A 20,633-nucleotide genomic window follows, 5' to 3' on the forward strand; every position below is an offset into this window, starting at 1 on the left:
CACCTGCAACCCAGTCCCCAAAATACTGGAAAGTAATTAATCAAATTCATCATTCCCCATTTCTTTCCTGGAAAAACTCAACGCAGTTCATGTGTCTCTTAGTTTGTATGACACACATTTTTCTTTAAAGTCTGTTAGCCTAGTGGCTCTGATAAGAATCACCTTGGATCCTTAGGGGAGAGCTAGGGATTAGTATCTGTAATAAGCACTCAGGGGTATTTTTATCATCTGGTGAGTTTGGGAAAACAGAGGAGTCTGATAAGCCTAGGTATGAAACCCATCTATACCATCCTCCAGGAGTGTGTGTGTGTGTGTGTGTGTGTGTGTGTGTGTGTGTGTGTTTGGGAGACGGGATTCATGGATTTTTTTGAACCAGGGACCCAGGTTCTGAAACCTACGCTATAGTTCCTTCAAAAATGGAACCCTGATTCTTAACATTTGGAACAAGCTAATACCTTGCAGCCTATATCGTTCACTTGGCAGGGACAGCCCATTTGGTTTGAGTACTGTATTACATGCTGCCCACTGTTCCCGTCAGGTCCCTGGGTGCTGAACCATCTCTATGAGAGCAGTCCGTGTGGTGGCTGATGCCATCCTGAGAATATCTCTTCTTCCATTGTGGAAAGCACAGACAGTGTGCCTCTGAGGATGCAGCCCCCCCAACCTTTCAGCCAGAGTGGCTACGTAAGCCTTGTGATAAAATGAAGCAAGTAGAGCAACAGGCTTGCAATGTAAGTTTAGATAAACTCTATTTTGTAATGTGATTTCAGTGAGGGATGCTGAGTCACCAGGCTCATTCTTGTCTACCACTTGTTCCTGTCTTATCAAGGTGCTATCCCGGGAAGTCTATGGTCATATTTACCAGAGGCAGTAAAGTCAGTACTGCTCAATCTGATTTTTTTTTTTCTTCTCGGTGCACTAAATGTGGTGCTAAATGAGTTATATTTTAGCAGTATGCCCTTTGCAATAGGTAGTCTTCTGGTTCATTCTCTTCAATTACTTTATGTGCCATAAATTTGAGACATTTGGGTTTGGCTGTCTTGCTAATTAGGAAGTTTAGGATTAAATGAATTGGTTGAATGATTGATTAAATGAATTGCTTCCTGTGTCACCAACTGCAGGACTTTGGTTATTGCTCAGTGCATTGGCCCCTTCTTTACCCAGACCTCAAGGAAGTCTTGTCTTGAACTCCCTATTCTCCAAAGCAGTTTCTAATCACTTAGCTTTGTGTTAGTCTCACTGGGGCAAAATTCCCAAAAGGCTCCTGGGTGTGGGCCAGGCCTCCCAGCTGTGTGGTGGGTGTTAAAGGAACATTATGCTTACTGGAGAAGTGCTGAGAGCCAGGCAACTGGCGTCCTGACGGCCACCTACCCTAGAGGCTGCTAGGTGGAGGCAAAGGATCACTGGAAGAGAAGAAAGTTAGAGATCCAATTGTGCTTTGGGCTCTGTTTTTGGCTCTGTTCCAATTAGTTTTAGGGCCCAGGACTAGCCATTTAACCTCTCTGGGCCCCAGTTTCCTTCTTGATAAGGAGGACAAATATGGAATAAGTGGTCTCCAAGATTCTTTTGTGCTTGAAAATTCTGTGATTTTGTGTGTGTGTGTGTTTTGTTTTTTGTTTTGTTTTGTTTTGTTTTGAGGCAGGGTAGCATTATCATACCTCACTGCAGCCTCGATTGCCTCAAGGCTCAAGCGATCCTCTGGTCTCAGCCTTGTAAGTAGCTGGAACTATAGGTGCATGCCACTACATCCGGCTATATATATATTTTTTTGTTTTGTTTTGTTTTGTTTTGTTTTAAGCATAGTCAGGGTCTCTGTATGTTGATTAGGCTGGTCTCAAACCCCCGACCTCAAGTGAATCCTCCTGCCTCGGCCTCCCAAAGTACTGGTATTACAGGCATGAGCCACCATGCCTGGCTTTTGTTGCTTGCTTGTTGGTATTTATTTTATATGAGTTCTAGATGTGATATGGTGAAGCTTATTGTGTAATTTACGTACCTTGTCATGTATATTTAGCACCCTGACCAACTAGAGCAAGAGGCAAACCTCTTAGTTGAGGGCCAGGAGTCTTCTGTTCACTCTCTTTGCACCAGTGTCTTCTACAAGGAAATATTGAGTAATTGTCACAAACTGGAGCCATCCACCCTTGGTTCCATTTCCCAGTTCCACAGATTACTGCCTATGTGATGTTGGGCAGTTACTTATTGCCTTCTTTGTACCTCGGCTGTACAGTAGAGATACTCTCATATAGTACTTCCTCTTTGGGTGGTTAGGAGGATTAAAAGAGTTAATATTCGGAAGACATTTTGAGTAGTGCCTAACATAGCACGATATCTACTTGTTAAACAAACAAAAGTGCAATTCCCAGTGTTGTAATATTTGTTCTAGGCAGAGACAGAGGGGTGTCTGTCATTAGCATGCTGTCTATAATTCGGAATTTCAGCATAGAAGACCCTGCTACTTGTGGATCTTCTCACAGTTATCAACAATGGTGTTGATGTTGCCACTTGTTTCCTTCCAGCCACAGTGATGATGGGGGTGGGAGGAAGCTGTGTTCAGGGGATGAATGCAGTGCAGGGCCTGCACAGAATGAACACTCTGTCCCCAGGAGCCCAGTTTCACTGATTATCAGAAGCCGCTTTCCTCTGGGATCAGATGGAATTAAACTACAGGACATGTAGTTGGAATCAGTGCTTCATGTGTAAATGCTTTGTAAAAGATATTTCTTGCCCCCTGCCATTCCTCCTGCCATCCTAACTTCCAAACCCATACCAGTAAGTTTATATCTTGAAGGTAATGACTGGGGTTGTGAATGTAGTCTAAGTAGATGTTACCTTGAAGAGCTGATCTTAAATACTTCCTGCACTCAGGGATCAGGCAGTTCATTTTTACTTTGAATTGAATTGCTAATTTATATTAAGTAGATGAAAATTTACATCTCTGTAATCTGCTGCTCCCGAGGATACCTTCTGCATCTACACTGACCATATTTACTCATATGTTGATTCCAGGCACCCACATTGTTGGTTATTGTGACCATGTGTTTTTAGAATGACAATTTGTATTAAATGTTTTTAATATTTTGTGTTCTGTTTTATAGAACATATGTTTGCATACTGGGATTTCTACATATTTACTAAGTTTCTATTTTAAAATATATCTCTACATAAAAATAGGCTAATTTAATTAACTAGGGTTAAGCATTAAAGGCCAAAATTGTTAAACAGATTAAACACACACACACACACACACACACACACAGTAAACCCAGTTTGTATTTTGATCATTTGAGTTGTGATAAAAGTAGTCAAATTGAGTTACCAGTCTTCCGGGGCTGGGGTGGGGAATGTGCCTTTGCTATATTATGAAGGCAAGAAAATTGACGTGTTTTTCTTTCCATTTCTTTCCCTTGTATTAGGAACCAGGTATATGATTTCTAGTAGCCTAAAGAACTGGCATTTTAAAAGAAACTACTCTATTTGTATTATTTGGAGAGCATGAGGTACCCTAAAGCACACTGGGAAAGAAAATTATCTTTTAGTATTTCAGCTAGTACAAGGGAAGTGCCTATTAGAAGCAACGGGCCACTTGAGGACACAGATTGCATCCAGTAGTGGCGCAGTCACCAAAAGGCAGATGAAAATAATCTGTCCCAACAAGGATCACAACAGGAAACATCAACTGAATTTTCTACTATTGACAATCTTGACTATGTAGCCTAGGATTTGCATTGCCAAGCAACATGTTAAATAATTTTATATCTCTTTGAAATCAATTTCTGGTGATCACACATGCAGATTGAAAACTATGGCCTTAAGATTTACATTCAGTGAATAAAATTTACGTTCCCTGAAAGGCAAAGAAGGCTGTCATTTCATGCCTCCTAACCTTCATTGTCTATTTCCCTTTGGTACACACAAGCAACCTAGTACGCACAAATGTACGTGCCCATTATGGACAGATAGCTTTCTGCTCTGTCAACTTTGTTTTATAAAAGCTCTGTTTTCTTTATTGCCTTTATCTATTACATCTGTAAAATTTATTTTAAGCAATGACAAATCTCTCTTTGGGGCCCAGAGTCTGGGAGAATAACCACTGGCAGGCTATTGGGAGGAGATTTGTTGGATAGACCGTTCATTAAACTGCAAGGAGTAGTGGGAGAGACCAACAGTCTGAATCTACCGTGGCTGGGCACGTTATGGGCTGCGTTTAGAGCTTCTGCATCAGGTGAGCGACAAATGTACCTCATCAATTGCTTTTGTAATAGTTCAATAAAACTGGATGGCTACTGAGATCTCAGAGGAAGGTTCCTGATTTCTTTAACCTGTGAGATTACTTATCCACAAAAATTTCTAATAAAAAACAGAAATACATGAAACCAAATTGTTTACAGCTCTACTGTTATTAGATTATTTTAAAAATGGAAAGAAACAACTGAGATGGGCTCCTTCACTTAGGCGATATCAACTGATGAACAATTTTCACCTTTCCAGTTTTTATTTTTATATTTGACTGGGGAACATAATTATAATACAGGAGCTCTTTTGACTCTGTTGTACTTTTATTTATTTTAGTATTTCATGTGATTGAAGCATGGCAGTTCAGCAAATTAAATTTATAACCATTGGTGTGCCAATAAGTATTTAACAACTGACTTGGGTGGGAGTTGCAGTGGGAGAGCCCTGATTTGTAACATTTGTTGTTTTCTGTGGTGATTATATCACCACTGTGGTCAGTTTCAAGTTTCCAGTGTGATGTCACTGAACATGATATTGAGAAGAGATGCTTGCCACCTGCAGCACATGCCTCCAGCATACTACTGTCATCATTGAGAAGACCTTAGCCGTGTGGGTCCCCATCCATACATGCACAATAGTTCCTTCATGACACTGTGTTATTTATAAATACGTTTATGTAAACTTATACAGTGTGTTTAGAAGTATGGTATCAGAAGTCAGACTGCCTGTGCTCCAAATCTCTGACTTTCTGACCTGGGGCAAGTCAGCCAGTTAAGCTTTCCAAGAGTTAATTTGCTCATCAGTAAAATAGCAATAATAAAAGAACCTGACACACAGGCTCTGAGGAATGAATGAGATAAGCTGTATAAAAACACTCATTCTTGCGACCTACATGTAGCAAAGCACTCAATCAATGTTCCTAATATTTACTTTCTGTCTTTATCCCCTGGGGACAGTAACAAAAATGTTAACTGCCTAGTGTGTAAAATAATGCTTATTAGTTTTGAATTGCTTTCTTTTAAGATTCAGAGGAGGCCCCAAATTCAACTCTACCAAGATTCAGTGAGCAGGTCTTGAGTTCAGTTTATCCACAGGCTTACAATTTTTAGTGATTTCAATTCTGACCCCCTGCAGTTTCCATCTTTATTAATTCAAGACTTAAAATTTGTAGTCTGTCTTTTTTCAGCAGCTACTTGAATATTTTAGTTTTTTTCCCTCTGAATTGTTTCCTAACTTATTTCTAGGCTGTAAGAAATAGGACTACTCAAGAAAGTTCATTTATATAAGAACAGGCTATTCCATTTTGTTTTGAGTACTTTACAAAATACGTTTTGGCCCTGTTAGCCCATCGTATTTATGAGCTTAATGTGCTGTGATGTTGCATTCTTGTTTGTTAAAAATTAAGGATTTGGGCCGGGCGCGGTGGCTCACGCCTGTAATCTCAGCACTTTGGGAGGCCGAGACAGGCGGATCATGAGGTCAGGAGATCGAGACCATCCTGGCGAACACGGTGAAACCCTGTCTCTACTAAAAATACAAAAAAATTAGCCGGGCGTGGTGGCGGGCGCCTGTAGTCCCAGCTACTCGGGAGGCTGAGGCAGGAGAATGGCATGAACCCAGGAGGCGGCAGAGCTTGCAGTGAGCCGAGATCGCGCCACTGCACTCCAGCCTGGGTGACAGAGTGAGACTCCGTCTCAAAAAAAAAAAAAAAAAAAAGAAAAAAATTTAAGGATTTGTTAAAAATTTAAGCTGCAGATACAGGACTACAATGTAAAGGAAAAAGGTTAATTGCAAATTTTAGGTTTCCTTGATCTAATTCTCTCTAATATTAAAATTAAGTTGAACTGAATGGCACCAGAAAATGTAATCGGCCGCACTAGGAGACTTTATCAAGACAGAAAGCATTGTTCTCCTAACCAGCGCCTTTTTGGAAAGCTTATCAAATTTAGTATTACTTTCACATATCTTAAGAGTCAATCCATTATCCAGCACACAAATGGAACAGAATTTAAAATGGCTTTCTGCTCACTGGTTTGGGAAAATGTGCACTAATTCATATATACTAATTCATATGCTGAGATGTACTAAATAAAGTATTAATAGCCTAATACTTTGGCTAAATGTCAAAGTCTTTTGTGGCTGAAAATTTCTCAATCGAAAGCTGTGTATAAAACCAAATCATTTGATTTTTGTGCTTTTTCCCTGAACCCAAGAAATTTGATTTCCAAAATGTCAACATGTGCTTCCGCCGTTGAAGCATTCACATTCTAGCCTGTCGTTCACCACTTTGAACAGCAAGGTTTTGCGGGGTGGGGCGGGTTTGGTGCGTGCTGTGTGGTAGGCCGGGTCTGTGTCCCTGGTGCAGTGAGCAGCAGACCTGGACGCTCTGGTGTGTACCTTCTACAGCCACACCACTGGCCTTTCCCTCCTGTCTCCCCTGAGAGGCCTGTTTGGGTAAGAAGAGATAATGGGCTGCCTGTTTTCGCTTTCAAAGAAAACCAGAAAGCCTTTGGACCAATAATTCTGCCACCCCTTTAGAGTGCTGAATTTCTTCAAAGGAAGCCTGAGTGGAATGCTGTACTCTTCACCCTGAGGCTATCCAGTCTGTTGCTGGCTGCTCACAAATAGAGCTACCAGTTTCCGCTGAAAAAGATCTTTAGTTATTTTAAGCAAAGGACATCAGAAGGAAAAACAGGTTTCTACCTCATTCTTCCATCAGGCATTTTCCTGCCCTATATACTAATCCCCACAGATATTTGCCATGAAAAAATTTATTTATTGTTCCAAGTGCCAACCCCCAAGTGTTAGCATTGTCCAGCCAAACATTCTGTTTGCATTGGTATTAGATTTACTGGTTCAGGGACCGTGGCAAGTACAAATCAGATTTTTGTCTAGAAGTGTGTGTGTCTGTGTGTGTGTGTATGTGTGTGTGTGTGTGTCTGTGTGTGTCTGTAACTCTTGAGAGAATTACAAGGCAACCTGCGAGGATGCTGAAATATTTGGTCAGGTTTTCTTTCAGTGAAGAGAGGTGTATAAGGCACACCCTGACAATGAGCAGCAATTAACAGTGCATTACTTTCTGGAAAAGACTTGAAGTCGGCTGCCCTACAGGTCAGAGTCAATAAAGACTGAGTTACTAACAATAGCCTTTCTCTGGCTAAAGCCTTGGACTTAACCCTAACTTCATCAGAGCAGAGAATAAGAGAATAATGTGAACAATAGGAGTCTTGGAGGTTGACTTGGGCCTAATGCACAGAGGCAGTAAAAGCTGTCAGAGAGCGTGATTGATTGGCTCACACGCCTTAGTCCCCAGTGCGAAGCACTAATGTTCCTGCCTCTTCTGAGAGGGCTGATGTGCCACCTGGGGTCAGAACTTATCAGCCTGTGGGGCTAATGTTTCAGACGAGGCCAAAGTGCAGTCAATAATTTATACGGAAATTTGTGCTCAGATTCGCAAGGAAAGCAGGTTTTGACTTGAATTCCTCCTCAGCCATCCAAGAAAGAAGTCAGAGCCAACTTCAGATCTTCCTGCTAACATCGCTGCTGTGTATATTAATAATACTTAAGACAAATGTTAATTGAAGAAGATAATTTAATCATGAAATATTTATTTAGCAGTTAACATCTGGAGCCAAATTTCAGGAGTTTCGGAATTGATCAGTGAAATGGGGAAAGGAAACAGCAGCGATTTTGAATTCATGAAGAAACAAAATCACCTCTAGAATGTAATAACCAGGTCAGGTTAAATCAGAGTGACTTCGGAAACTATTAAGTGTCCATGGGGAGCATCGGTTACAGGCCCTGAAACTGAGGTCATGGTACTGACAACATGGAGAGAAACGTTAGGTGATATCAAGGACTAGAAGAGATACAAATATCGGAGAGGAATTAGATTTCAGTTAGATGCCTTGAGCCCTTCATCCTGTTTGCAGAGAACAGTTAGCTGGCTGTGTGTGACTGTGTGTGTACAGACGATCTCCGTGTCTGCGTAAACACACGTATTTACACACAGAGTATATAGAAATAGACAGTAAAGCAGTGACACGGAGCAGGCTGGTCAATCAATGACCAGCTAAGTTTTGTTCTGCTCCAGCAAAATGACGACTTTGCTCCAGTAAGTGCTAACAAAGGCCCTTTTACCTTCCCTGTGCTGGAGGAGAGCACTATTAGTCACACTTCATTAGGCTTGTTTACAGAAAAGAGCTGGTCTCTAAGCACGTTATTGAAATACTTGTAACTCTGTGGGGCTTTTTTTTTTTTTTTTCTTCTTCCCTGAAAGATAAGAACTTTGGAATGTGGAATGGGGGAGGGTGGGAAGGCAGCCTCTTGAGTGCTGTCGAGAAAACTGGTGGGTCCAGGTGGGAACTGGAAAGATGAGTTCACGTTTAACCTGCTCCGTCCATCTGCATCCCCAGAGCCTCGCTGCAGGGTCTCGTTTCTGTTGTCACGGTACTGGGGAGCTTTAATTTTGCCTTTTGTAATTTTGACCAATGTCAGGCATTCAGTTAGCTGTAGCTGTTCCTGAAAACATGAAATGAGGTTTCTTACCCTGAAACAGTCCAGAGATGAGGCTTCAGTGATTTAGAACTGCCTTTCTCAGTTGACTTTACTACTGAGTAGTCAGAGGAAACATTTGCTTTCAACAATGGATGGGTTAGGAAAGATAACTTTTACATTGGTTGAAATTGACAGTGGGTATAGAAATAATAAAAGAAGTCCCTCAGGTTGGAATTGGTAGGCCTGAAGATTCTAAAAGACAGATAGGCCACCTTTATAGTAAGCCTGGTCACCAGCAGTGTGGGATAATTAGTGTAGATGCGCATAACCGAGTTTGCTTCACCTGGAAGGAATGCGGGAGGGCTAGCCACCGGCGGCATTTCTGAGTGTGGAATTCATAGCATTTTGGCATCTCCTTCCCTTCTTCAGCTTATGACCTGGGTGAATTACAGGAGAGTTTAAAAGATGAGGACGCCATAGTACATAGGCTGAGTGGCTTCTTTATGCTCATGTTAAATACTTTACATAAATCACATCTTATTTACTATTCATGTTATTCCAATTTTATAGATGAGGAAACTGAGGCTCAGGTAGGTTTAGGTCAGCTCAAGATGAAGCAGCTACAAAGCTGGCTGTGAACAGGTGGGTCTGCCTCTGTCTCCAGAGACATGCTTTCAGGTGCTTAGGGTGCTCCATTTGATGACCACTGTTTATTTTTTCTTCCTTCCTACTCCTCAGAAATGACTGCAGACTAAACTTGATTAGCGTTCATCCTTTCGGCATTCCCTATTGCATTCTGAACCTGAGCCACATGCTGTGGCTTCTCTACCAGAGTGTGGTAACTACTTCCCACACTGCCTGCAGGGCATGGTCACCTCCAGGAAGAACAGGGAGGTTCACCAACGACATAAGCCTCATTCACCTTGTCTCCAAAGGTGAAACTGAGCCTGGTTTCTCTGACATTCATATTCCTTGTTTCTTTTCTAGATTGGCAAAGTTGGTGGCTTTTTGGTGACACACAAAATGTACCCCTTTGTGTGCCATATACATACAGATCCCTCCCATTCACACACACAGACACACACATACAGAGTTAAGAGAGGCAGTTCTTCTGTTTTCGGCTGCTGTTGTAAATTGCTATTTTAAATTTCAGTGAGTGGAATAATAGCAGAGTGATCATCTCCAGTAAATGTTGTTGGCCTTTGTAAAGAATAGCTTGTTCAGAGGTTTTATGATTTACAGAGGACACAGCTGGTGGCCAGCAGAGCGGTAGGAATGTGTGCTCTCCTGGGCCCGGTATAGCTAGAGATGAAAAGGGCCCAGAGCTGGCACAAAAGCAAATAAGCGCTCTGACTTTAAATAAAGCATCATAATTTATAGGAAGCCTCGCTCTTCAATCCCAGCGAGACACATGGATCAGTAGCAGCTTTTTGATGTGGAGCATAATTGTCAATTGGTTCCCACTGTCTCCTTATAGCTCAAGGACTGGGGATGGTAAGAAATTACTTTAAGACACAGTCCTATAATCTACAGTTGTATTACACATATTTTGACAAGCAATTCAATAGCATTTAAACCTGGAATTCTACAAATCACCCATGACCTACTGATCTACAAGAGGTGGTGGGTTTGTGAGGAAAACTAGGCGATGAGAGGTGTTCGGAAGACGATAGCTCCTATTCCCTTTTCCTTGCCTATCCCTCCCCACAAGGCATGAGATTTTTCATTCTTACATTTTATTTCCTTTGCATCTTTCAGTTTCATTCATCTTGGTAATTACTCTGCCTTCCTGCCTGCTCCTCCTTCCTTTGCTTCTGCCACTGGGGAAAAATTGGGCAAGAAACAGACTCTGCTGCCAGATACAGAAAATAGGGAAGTGGCAGATAGCTGTTAATGACTTTTCAAATTCAGAGCATTTTACACCCTTCTACCCGCTTTTGGTCCTTAGAGTACTCTGTTTGTTGGTGAGTGGCATGGAGGGGGAGTTTTTGCCTGAAGGATGATTTATTTTTGTCTGGTTTTGCTGTTCTTTTTACCTGTTTTTTCTAGTTGAAATAATGGCATCGTGGAGAGCTTTGGTATCTGAGTCGTTAACTTAAAAAAAAAAAATCCTGTAATATTAAGTGCAGGAAAGGACTGGGACCAATGATTCGAAAGGCTGCATTCTTTCAGTTGCTTATCTTCAGTGACATCCTGAGTCTGACAGTGGTAGTGAGTGAAAGCTGTTTCCCTCTCATTTTGGGACACCCTGGCCCCGTGCTATGTGCCCAGGGCCACTTGTAATAGCTATCTCCTAAAATAACACTCTTAGGAAAGGAATGACCATTAGGGGGTAGTACCGTAAGATCTGTGTCATTTTTACGGCTCATAGTAGGCCTAGTTCAATAATTACAAAACACCTTTCCCAAACTTTTTAACACTTTTACTTAAAGGAAGAAAAATATGTCTTAACAAGCTAATGATGCAAGCTTGTGAGACTGGATTGGGGGAGGGGAGTCAATTCTGTTACAGTGGGCATTGAACCTTTGTCTTACCACGAAGAGAGGGAGGAGGAAGAGAAGGAGAAAGAATTCTGCTACTCTAATGAGGAAATTTGGCTTTAAAAAAGGAGGGGGTTTGAGAAACCTGCCCCACACGAGAAATCATCATCCAAACTAATCAGATTTCAGACCAACCAGTGGTGCCTGACAAGGAGCAGGAGAAAAATTAAGTTTCAAACTTGGCATTAGAAATCAGAGTGATGCTGTTGCTTAGTTTGGTGGCACTAAGCCTCAGAGGAGGCAGCTACTTACTAGGAAGTTTCAAGACAAGAAATAAAACCTCTTGGTACAAATGTATACAGACACACACTCTATACATGTACGCATTCAGTTTATGCATTTGAATTGCTCCAAATGTCTGACTCGGAAGACTGTATTTTTTAATTTGATTCCATCTTCCTGTCCTTCTTTGTCCCTTGCATCGGGCTGTGTGTTGACTGAGCCCTGAGGGACCACAGCATGAAGACCATCCCTTTTGGGTACAGGGGGTGGCTTTTGATGCATCCCAGTTAAATATCTGACTTGCTGACCTTGTTGAAGCAAGCTCAGGAGTCTTGTCCTCTTCCCTCCTCCCCCAACACTATCTCCTCAAACCTGTTACGCCTGTCTGCCCCCAAAGTAGGGACTCTGTAAACCTTAGCAGAAACTACTAGAGGAACGGCCTACACAATAAGGGATACATATTGTGTATGAATGGTGCGGTACATATATTTTATTTTATTTTAAAGCTGGCCTCAAGTCATCAAGGGCAATGTTGCTTTAGGATATGCATGTTTGCCTAACTTAAAAGCAAGTATTTTTGTTACTGATCAAAATTTCTGATTAAAAATTACTTTCTAAAGATCTTCATGTGATTTTTTTTTATGATGCTCTTTGTTACCTAAAATGTCTACAATTACACCTGTGACATTTTACAACTAGGACACTTGCTTGGTAGAACGTATGTTTTGATTATTTAAAAGAAGTAAAGTATGTCTTTCCACAGTAAACATTAATTGATCTCTAACGATCTGGGTTTTTTTGTTTTTTTTGTTTGTTTGTTTGAGACGGAGTCTCGCTCTGTCGCCCAGGCTAGAGTGCAGTGGTGCGATCTCGGCTCAATACAAGCTCTGCCTTCCGAGTTCACGCCATTCTCCTGCCTTAGCCTCCCGAGTAGCTGGGACTACAGGTGCCCGCCACCAAGCCCAGCTAATTTTTTTTTTTTTTTTTTTTTTTTGTATTTTTTAGTAGAGACGGGGTTTCACCACGTTAGCCAGGATGGTCTCGATCTCCTGACCTCGTGATCTGCCCTCCTTGGCCTCCCAAAAGTGCTGGGATTACAGGCATGAGCCACTGCACCCAGCCTCTAATGATCTGTTTTGATTTAGTATTTTTTTTCATGTTATATCTTGGGCCCTCTGAGTTTTCACTGATGCTTAAACTTGGTCAGTGAAACTATTGTCACCATCTATAAGTGCGGTGCAGCCTCCCATGTGAACATATGGGACAGCGTTTTAGTGTTACCAGTGGTGCCTTATTAAAGTCTTATTTCTGCTCCCTTTTCTTACAAGACTCCTTAACAGGCCATTGTATCTTCTAGAAGTGGGAAAGGATAATGTTACTAGGGAAGCAAGAAAAAAGCAGCTAGGGCTTCTTTTAGCTGACCAGTCAACTGGATATTGACCACCTGTCTTCATGGGAAAGAAATAGATGGCAGTGAATAAGCGAGAGTCTAGTTTTCCAAGAAGCTCAATGATTTTCCCAAATCAATACAGCTCATCAGGCCTCAGAACAAAGGCTGCGGGGGAGATGACAGTGATGGAAGTGGCTCTGTGTTCTTTTGTGTATTAAACCATAAGGCCCATGGGGAAACAAGGTTTCTTTAGCTGTGGGGTGTGTGTGTGTGTGTGTGTGTGTGTGTGTGTGTGTGTGTGTGTGTGTTTAGGGCTTATTCTGTGTATTTAAGGGGGAAATCCTTTCAGTTTTTTTTAAAAAAGGATCTCCATAGATTGTATACCAATGATCAAATGTACTTTTGAAAGAGATAAGTACAGTCAAGTAAGAAAGACTATCATGTTTTAAAATGCAGAGTAGAACAGCATTTTTCCATTGCTTTTTGGTATTGCTTAAGGTTTCATCTTTTGTTGTTGTTATATATGGATTGGGTTTAGATGAACCAAAAAAAAGTCTGTGTTCAGATTAACCTCTGGCAAATCAAGAATCATAACTACCCTCCCATAAACAAACCCTGTTCCTAATGCCCTGAAAATAACACCAACTCCTAATAGGAATGCTCAACCGTCATCTGAGAGGTTAAAATTAACGCAGATAGAGTGATGCCAACATATTCCAGCTGCTGACAGAGAAGATCTATCCAAACCAGCAATTTTTAGTCCTTCAGTCCTTTAATCTTTAAGCTCACTGTGCTTTCATAAAGTAGTACATTAACACCAGAGCAGTGTGTCTCTGGGGTTTATGACTGGGGTGGCGGCACACTAGGGCATAAAGTGTTTCATTACACTTCCTTTTGTTAGTACTGCCCTATCTCCCAAGCTCCATTGCCATACACTATTTGTTCAGATAAAGCCCTGTGTTCAGGGTGACTAATCGCAGCACTGTGTTCCAGATGGTTTGATTACAGGATGTGGTTAAAGTGACTCTTCAAACATTCAGCCCAGCAGTAGGGCTCTTTAAAAAAAACATACTGCATTTTATGGTCATGTGACAACACTTACTTTTCCTGTCCTAGTGCTCTATATATACTTGGCACAGGTAATGGGAAAGTCCCTATGATTTTTGGCTGGCAGGTATTTTATGAGCAACCTTAGTTGTACATTTAAAATCTTCCCAAATAATTATATTTGAAGAAGGATCTGTCTGAAGGTTATAAGCTTCGAGGCTGGAACAGCAAAGCTTGTACTATACAAGATTCAGCTTCTAAAAAGTACCAGTATTGAATACCACAGAGTGACAACAACAAAATAATGGGGGCAGAGAGTCCTGAACAAAGAAATGGTGATAAATCATACCTTGTACAATAGTCACATTGTATAAAACTGTAGGGTAATATGATATCTGAAATATATGAATTTTATCCTGTACTCATGAAATCAGCATATTGTGACATTTTGTCCCTAATGTTTCACTAGAAAAAATATATACAAAAGGAAAGAAATGTGTAAACTTTCTTTTTTAAAGGCATATGGCATGAATGGGTTACCATTTGGTATTATTCGAATGAGGTTTCTGTTTTCTGCCTGGGTGCACATCAAATCCATCCAGATGTGGTAGTCTGAGAGAGTTCAAAAAAACTTCTGATTCCAAACTCAGCATTTGCGATGCTTGGCAAAGACTTCTGTCCCGGGGATGAGGCACTTTAAAGACTCTGAAACAGTCTTTAAACTCAATACAAACAGAATTATGTCGATCCACTGGGAAATCAGGCATTTGCCCCATTCTTGAGGAAACAGCTTCACAAATACCAGAAATAATAATTCATAAACCACATTTATAACATCTTGGGAGCAAAGCCTCTTCGCAGAGAATGTCTATCATCTATAAAACTAGTGGGAGATTATGCTTATTGAAAAAGGATGGTAGTTAGCATTAAAAGGAAGTCACTGAATAGGATTCAGTCTAGACTCTCTCTCGTCAGTCCCTGTGTAGTTAGTTCCTAGGTGTTTAATGATTCTCACTGTTAGGTAGCCACTGTGCCACCAGGGGTTGTGGGTGCAGACACTGCTCCTATTTTCAAGGAGTGTCATCTAGTTGGAAGAGATAGGCATACTGTGTATACGAGCAGAGTAAAATATTATGGGGGCCATGTATTACAGTAGGACAAATAGCCTCAAGTTCAGACCTGGGAGGTTCTCCTTGTCATTCAGGATCCCAGATGAAGGAGACTCTGCCACCTTCATCCTGAGATCTTCAAGATCACAATTACCATTTCCATTGCAGCCAGACAGAAAGGGATGAGAGGTTCTTATGGGCCAGGCCTGGAAGTGGCTCACATTGATCAGGTCTCTCACTTGCTTTCCATAGGACTCAGTCACATTTCCGCATCAGACTGATACGGAGGATGAGAAGGTGTCTAGTTGTGAGCTCAGAAAGGGGAGGGAAACATGGCTTGTAAGTTACCATCAGGGCAAGAACTGTGTATGCAGTGCTGTGGGGATCCAGGAGAGAATGGCCATCTTTTGGCCATGTGCCTGGTATGTGTGTGTCTAGGGCAAGGATTCACAGAAGTGAGAACCTTTGCATTTGTCTCCATTTATTTCTAATTCATTAGGAACTTTAACTTTCCCTAGGGATTTGGACTAAGGCATCTTCAAGGTTTCTTTTAGGGGAATTAAAAGTGTGACATGAAGAACGGTTAAAGAAACTTGTCTAGGCTGGAGAGTAAAGGAGAGATAGAGGCTGGGTATTGTGGGTCACACTGTAATCCCAGCATTTTGGGGGGCTGAGCGGGGAGGATCGCTTGAGGCCAGGAGTTCAAGACCACCCTGGGCAAAATAGTGAGAGCCCATCTCATTAAAAAAAAAAAAAAAAAAAAAAGAAAAAGAAAAAAAAAAAGGAGAGAGAGAGTGAGCAGAAGGTGAGGAGAATGCCAACATGGTCATTATCCTTGCCTGGATGAAAGGCTGTTGAGTAGATGATGGGTGGACTGCATCTGCAGGGTATCAGGAGGCACAGCCAGGACCAAGGTATTCAAAGACCAATGTAGTTTAACACAAGGAACAACTTTTTAACAAGAGGGCTGGAAAATAACTAGGCAGTCCTGGGTGGGTGCTGGTGAAATCTTCTATCAGTGATGAAGCTGGAGGGAAAAGGGACACATACACACACACACATACACACACACACGAAGTCCTGAGGGTGTTGCACCAACAGTGCAGTTGGCTTCCTGGTCTCATAGCTATTGCACCCTTGGAACTTTGGCCCATCATGGTTCTCTACGCCTCAGTACCTTGCAAGCTTTAGGCTTCTATTCCTATTGCCAATTCTCTGGAACTTCCATATTTCTCATTCAGATTCTCAACATAAGCCCCTGTTGGGCTGGCTGCCTTTGCTCCAGGTGCCCATCACTGGTCCAGTCAGATGGGAGCAGGGTTAGGATCACTGCTCTAGGTGGGGGCACCATGAACATGAAATCCAGGATCTAGCCTGATGTGATAGCATAAGAGGCCTACTGTAAAAATGCAGGTAATAGACAGAACTATACTTCCACTTGTGCATCAGTGTTATGCCTGTGTACTGTTCTTTTCATGCACAGACTCTTGAAGTACAGAGTTTGGATGGAGTTCCAAGTAAAACATGGTTGATTCCATAGCACCAAATAGGCACCTAATGTGTACCCTGTAGACACACACAGTAAGTGTTGAGCTTGACATCTTCCTGGAAACCCTTTACAAAGGACATAACAGAACACTGACTGAAATCCTTATGAGGTCTCAGGCTTTTTTGGCTTGAGGAAGTAAGAGGCTCAGGTTTTATAATAAAGACCTTGTTCTTATTAAATGTTCTGTAGGTAATAGGCCTTTAGGGGCAGCATCTCAGACAAAGTATTAACAATACAAAGAAGAAACCTGTGTGTGGTCAGCACACTCTCAAACTATCCATTGTACTCTTCAGCTGTATTCTTTATTAGTAATAAGCCTCAGATATTTTTCAAGTATAACATGTTACAGGGCATTAGCTCTCTGACAAAGACCAGGCCCAGTCCATGGGTGGACAGGGGAGAATGATAAACCTGGTAGAATACTTGAATATAAAGATGACAAGTACCTGTATAGAGCGTCCCCAACACCTAGCTCACAGGCTAGATGTTTGAGTAAGTGTGCATGAAAAGAAACTCATCTTTCTGGAGTAAATGTACACTTATTTCCAATTTATATGTGAGAAATAGAACTTTATGACCAGATTTATAAATTCAAATTTGCACTTTTAAAGAACTGATTCTCATCATGGGCGTTTATGCCTTCAGTAATTGTAGTCTGTTTTATATGACTGTGGGTTACAAAATGTTTAAGATTTTGAGATTTCAGCAAAATGATAAATCATTTACATGTTTTAGAACTTAAACACCACCTTTATACTTGGCCCTTCACAACGGGATGTTGTCTAAACATAGACCTTCTTACAAAGAAACAGTACACTGTGTGGTTTATATGAGAAACATTCCTTAAGCCTTCATTCCAATATAGAGTGGCAGATTTGGCTGTGTAAACATGTGCCTGTATATATTCGGATATGAATTGTAGGCAGATTTAAATACTCTGTGGCATTGTGAAGCGGCTCGTACATATAAAGAAAGATAAACACAAGCACACATACTTAATTAGCACTGCTTGATGGAGACTGTTCAAATTCTCCGTGAGTTTTAAAACAAATTTTAGCATTTTAAATACGGAGTGCTTCTGGAAAAATAAGGGTGACTTATTTAGGTCCTTTGAAGTTGAAAATGGACGTTTCTTTCCAGGACTTTATTCCTTCCGAGTGCAAATAACAACGGCATCACTTATACCTGTGTGGCTTCCAGAAAGAGCAGCAGGAGATGTGAATAATTTTACAGTGAGGAAGTTGCAACTGCAGATTAGCCTTTGTGACAGCTTCAACCTGTGGCCCCAGATAGCCAGTGATTAATTGCCTGCCCTGGGTCCCTTCCCTTTTTCCGGCTCCAGGTTTCCCTTGAGCTTGTTTTGAGAAGGTGAATTCCGTTCTGAGGGTTCTGCGTGGGCCGGCGTGCTGTGTGGAGCCGCGTGCTGGGGGGAGCGCAGCATGGTCACACAGACCGAAGCTTTCACGGCACGGCCGGGCTCGTTAATGCGAATGAGCCTGTGTCCCGCGTGCACCGAGGAAGCCGAGCAATGGGGGCGGCCCTCTCGCCCTGCACGGCCTGCGCGCCGTGGGGGCTGCGTGCCTTTGCCTCCACCACGCTCGCCTCTCCCCCACCGCTGCCTCTGTGCTGCGGGCGGCCGCCTCGTCCCAGCCAATCAGACGCTAGTGCTCGCAGCGGGCGCCGGCCAATCCGCGGCCAGCGTTCGCTGGAAACGCGAAACCCTTAGGGGAAAAGCAATAACAAAAGCCTTTCACTGCAGACAAATGTTAAGTGTCTGTGCAGACTTTTCCTGTTTTTAATTTTATTACTGCAAGAATGGAGGGTTTGTTGTTTCTTTCATGTTTCCTTTCAAGCAATTTTAATTATACATTTGTGCTACATCAGGGACTCTGGAACGCAGTGATTCAGCCTATTGGATCTAAAGCTAAAATGCAGTAACCTTCTGGCAATACAGATATATTCCTGCACTGTAAATATAGCTGACATGCTAAAGAATTTTAAGCAGCTGCAAAAGTCTTTGACACCACACACAGTGCCCCAGAGAGCAGATGATGAGAAAACCAGCTCAGTCTTCCCCTTCGCCTCCTCTCCCACTCCCTCCCCTTTCCTGAAGGGATGTGCTCATAAAGAATCCTTTCCTCCGATTGTTCTGTCTTGTGCAAATTTTGACCAAATGCCTAATTGCCATGGATTCTCATCACAATATGAAATTTTATACTCAATGGCTTAAAAAAAAAAAAAATGTCCTGAGGGAATTACATTGGAATCAGCTATGATTTGAGGAAATGCTTTGCTCCATCCTAGCCTTTCCCCTGCTAGCCTATTGCTATAATAGACTGAATTAACACTGAGTAAATAATTCAGCTGTTGCCTAAGTAATAGCAACATAGACCATATGGGAAACAATTTTAAAATCTCCTTTTGAGACTTTGGAAAGAAATCGTTCTCCAGCGCGCCGTGGGGGGCTGCGTCCCAACCATTCAAATATGTTACCTGCTGTTAAAAGGTTCCCAAGGAAATGAGTCTTACCTTGTGAGGTTTCCCTTACCATAAAGGAACCCAGTACAGGTTTTCTGTAAAATTCACAATGACAATGGTCATGCAAGTGAGCAAACTAGCTAGAAATAGACTTTGACTAATTTCTTCTGATGCTTCCAAGAAAGACTAGGGGTAGATGCAGAAAGAAAACAAAGGCTCAATTAAATATTTTATGTCTTTACCCTGATAGTTTATATATGTCTCAAAATCAAGGTTCTATTAAAATATGCTTTAAAGAAGTGATTTTTTTTAAATTTGACATTTGTCCTCTCAGAAATAAAGAGGATATTATATTTTGTTTCTCTGTGACATTTGGTATACTAAGCACACTTAAGTTTAGTAATTCACAGATGCAGTGCTAAATTAAATTGTCTGTCTGAAAAGCAGTTGGAAAAAGCAGAATGGCTTGCAGGAAACAAGTGTGTTAGTTTTGAGATTTCTTTTCTAATCCTCCGAGGCAAATGCTTACCAAAGTTGATTCCAAAGATAACCCCAAGAGTAAATCTATTGTGCACATTTATTTTCTTAAGAGGGCTATTTTAGGAGTCCTTAATATGAAACAAGACCAAACACTGAAACAGATATGGTACCCAGGCTGATTATTGTCCCACAAAGTCAAAGAGGGGAGGATTAGGGAAGTGAAATAATAGTTGATTGTCTGCTATCTGGACTCTTAAGTCCCCACTCTCCTCTCTATGCCTATTTTTATGCACCTGCATAATTTTTTTTCTTAATAAAAATCACCATCATTTTATATTGTTGAATTGGAAACAAAACCGATTCCTTTCAGTCACCCTCTGGTTTAAGCACTGGTAACTGGCGCTAGTTTATGTTGGCTGCTTGCCAAACGAAAGCAATTATGTGTAATAATAGAAAAATTAAGAGGTGAGTGTTGCTGTTTTACAGCAGGACATGGCAAAAACCATTTCCTTCTGTCAGCAGTATCTTGATTACACTCTCACACACAGTCTCACCCTTTTGTACCACGTGCGCACGCGCACGAATGCACAACACACATTATTTCCTGTGGGTTTTAACTTGAGGTCACTGAAACCAGAAAGAGGAAGAATGCAAACCACAGCTTTTGAAAGCAAATGAGAATAGAACTTTGCTGTCAAAAAAAAAAAAAAGAAAAAAAGAAAGAAAGAAAGAATGAATAAGTGAACTGGAAATAATAGTACTCAGTGATAACTATGATCCTTTTTCATCCCCCGCCTCCTGCAGGTGTCCTAGTGGTCAATGTCACGTGGAGGAACAAAACGTACGTGGGAACCCTACTGGACTGCACCAAGCACGACTGGGCCCCTCCCAGGTAGGAGCAAGGCCTTTTATTTCTCTCCTTCCCCCATCCTCTCTTTGCAGGGAAACTATAGAGAGAGATTCATAATACATAAAAGTGTGCCTGTAATTGAAACCAGGCAAAGGAGAAATGAGCAATTTAGGACTGAACGCAGTAAAATGCAGATGCTAGATTTCTTTTCTGTCAGAAGATCTCTACTCCCCAC

General features: G+C 41.6%; 1 protein-coding gene across 4 annotated transcripts in view; it reads left to right on the plus strand.

The window, feature by feature from the left end:
- ZNF608 (zinc finger protein 608) overlaps positions 1–20,633 on the plus strand; it is a 113,067-nt gene that overhangs the window by 79,571 nt on the left and 12,863 nt on the right. For all 4 annotated transcript variants that reach the window (XM_038008468.2, XM_038008471.2, XM_008014276.3 and 1 more), the window contains one exon: positions 20,353–20,440. In XM_038008468.2, the coding sequence (XP_037864396.2) occupies positions 20,353–20,440 (88 nt within the window). The remainder of the gene's footprint in view (positions 1–20,352; positions 20,441–20,633) is intronic.

Source organism: Chlorocebus sabaeus, chromosome 23, assembly GCF_047675955.1.
Source record: "Chlorocebus sabaeus isolate Y175 chromosome 23, mChlSab1.0.hap1, whole genome shotgun sequence".
NCBI lineage: Eukaryota > Metazoa > Chordata > Mammalia > Primates > Cercopithecidae > Chlorocebus > Chlorocebus sabaeus.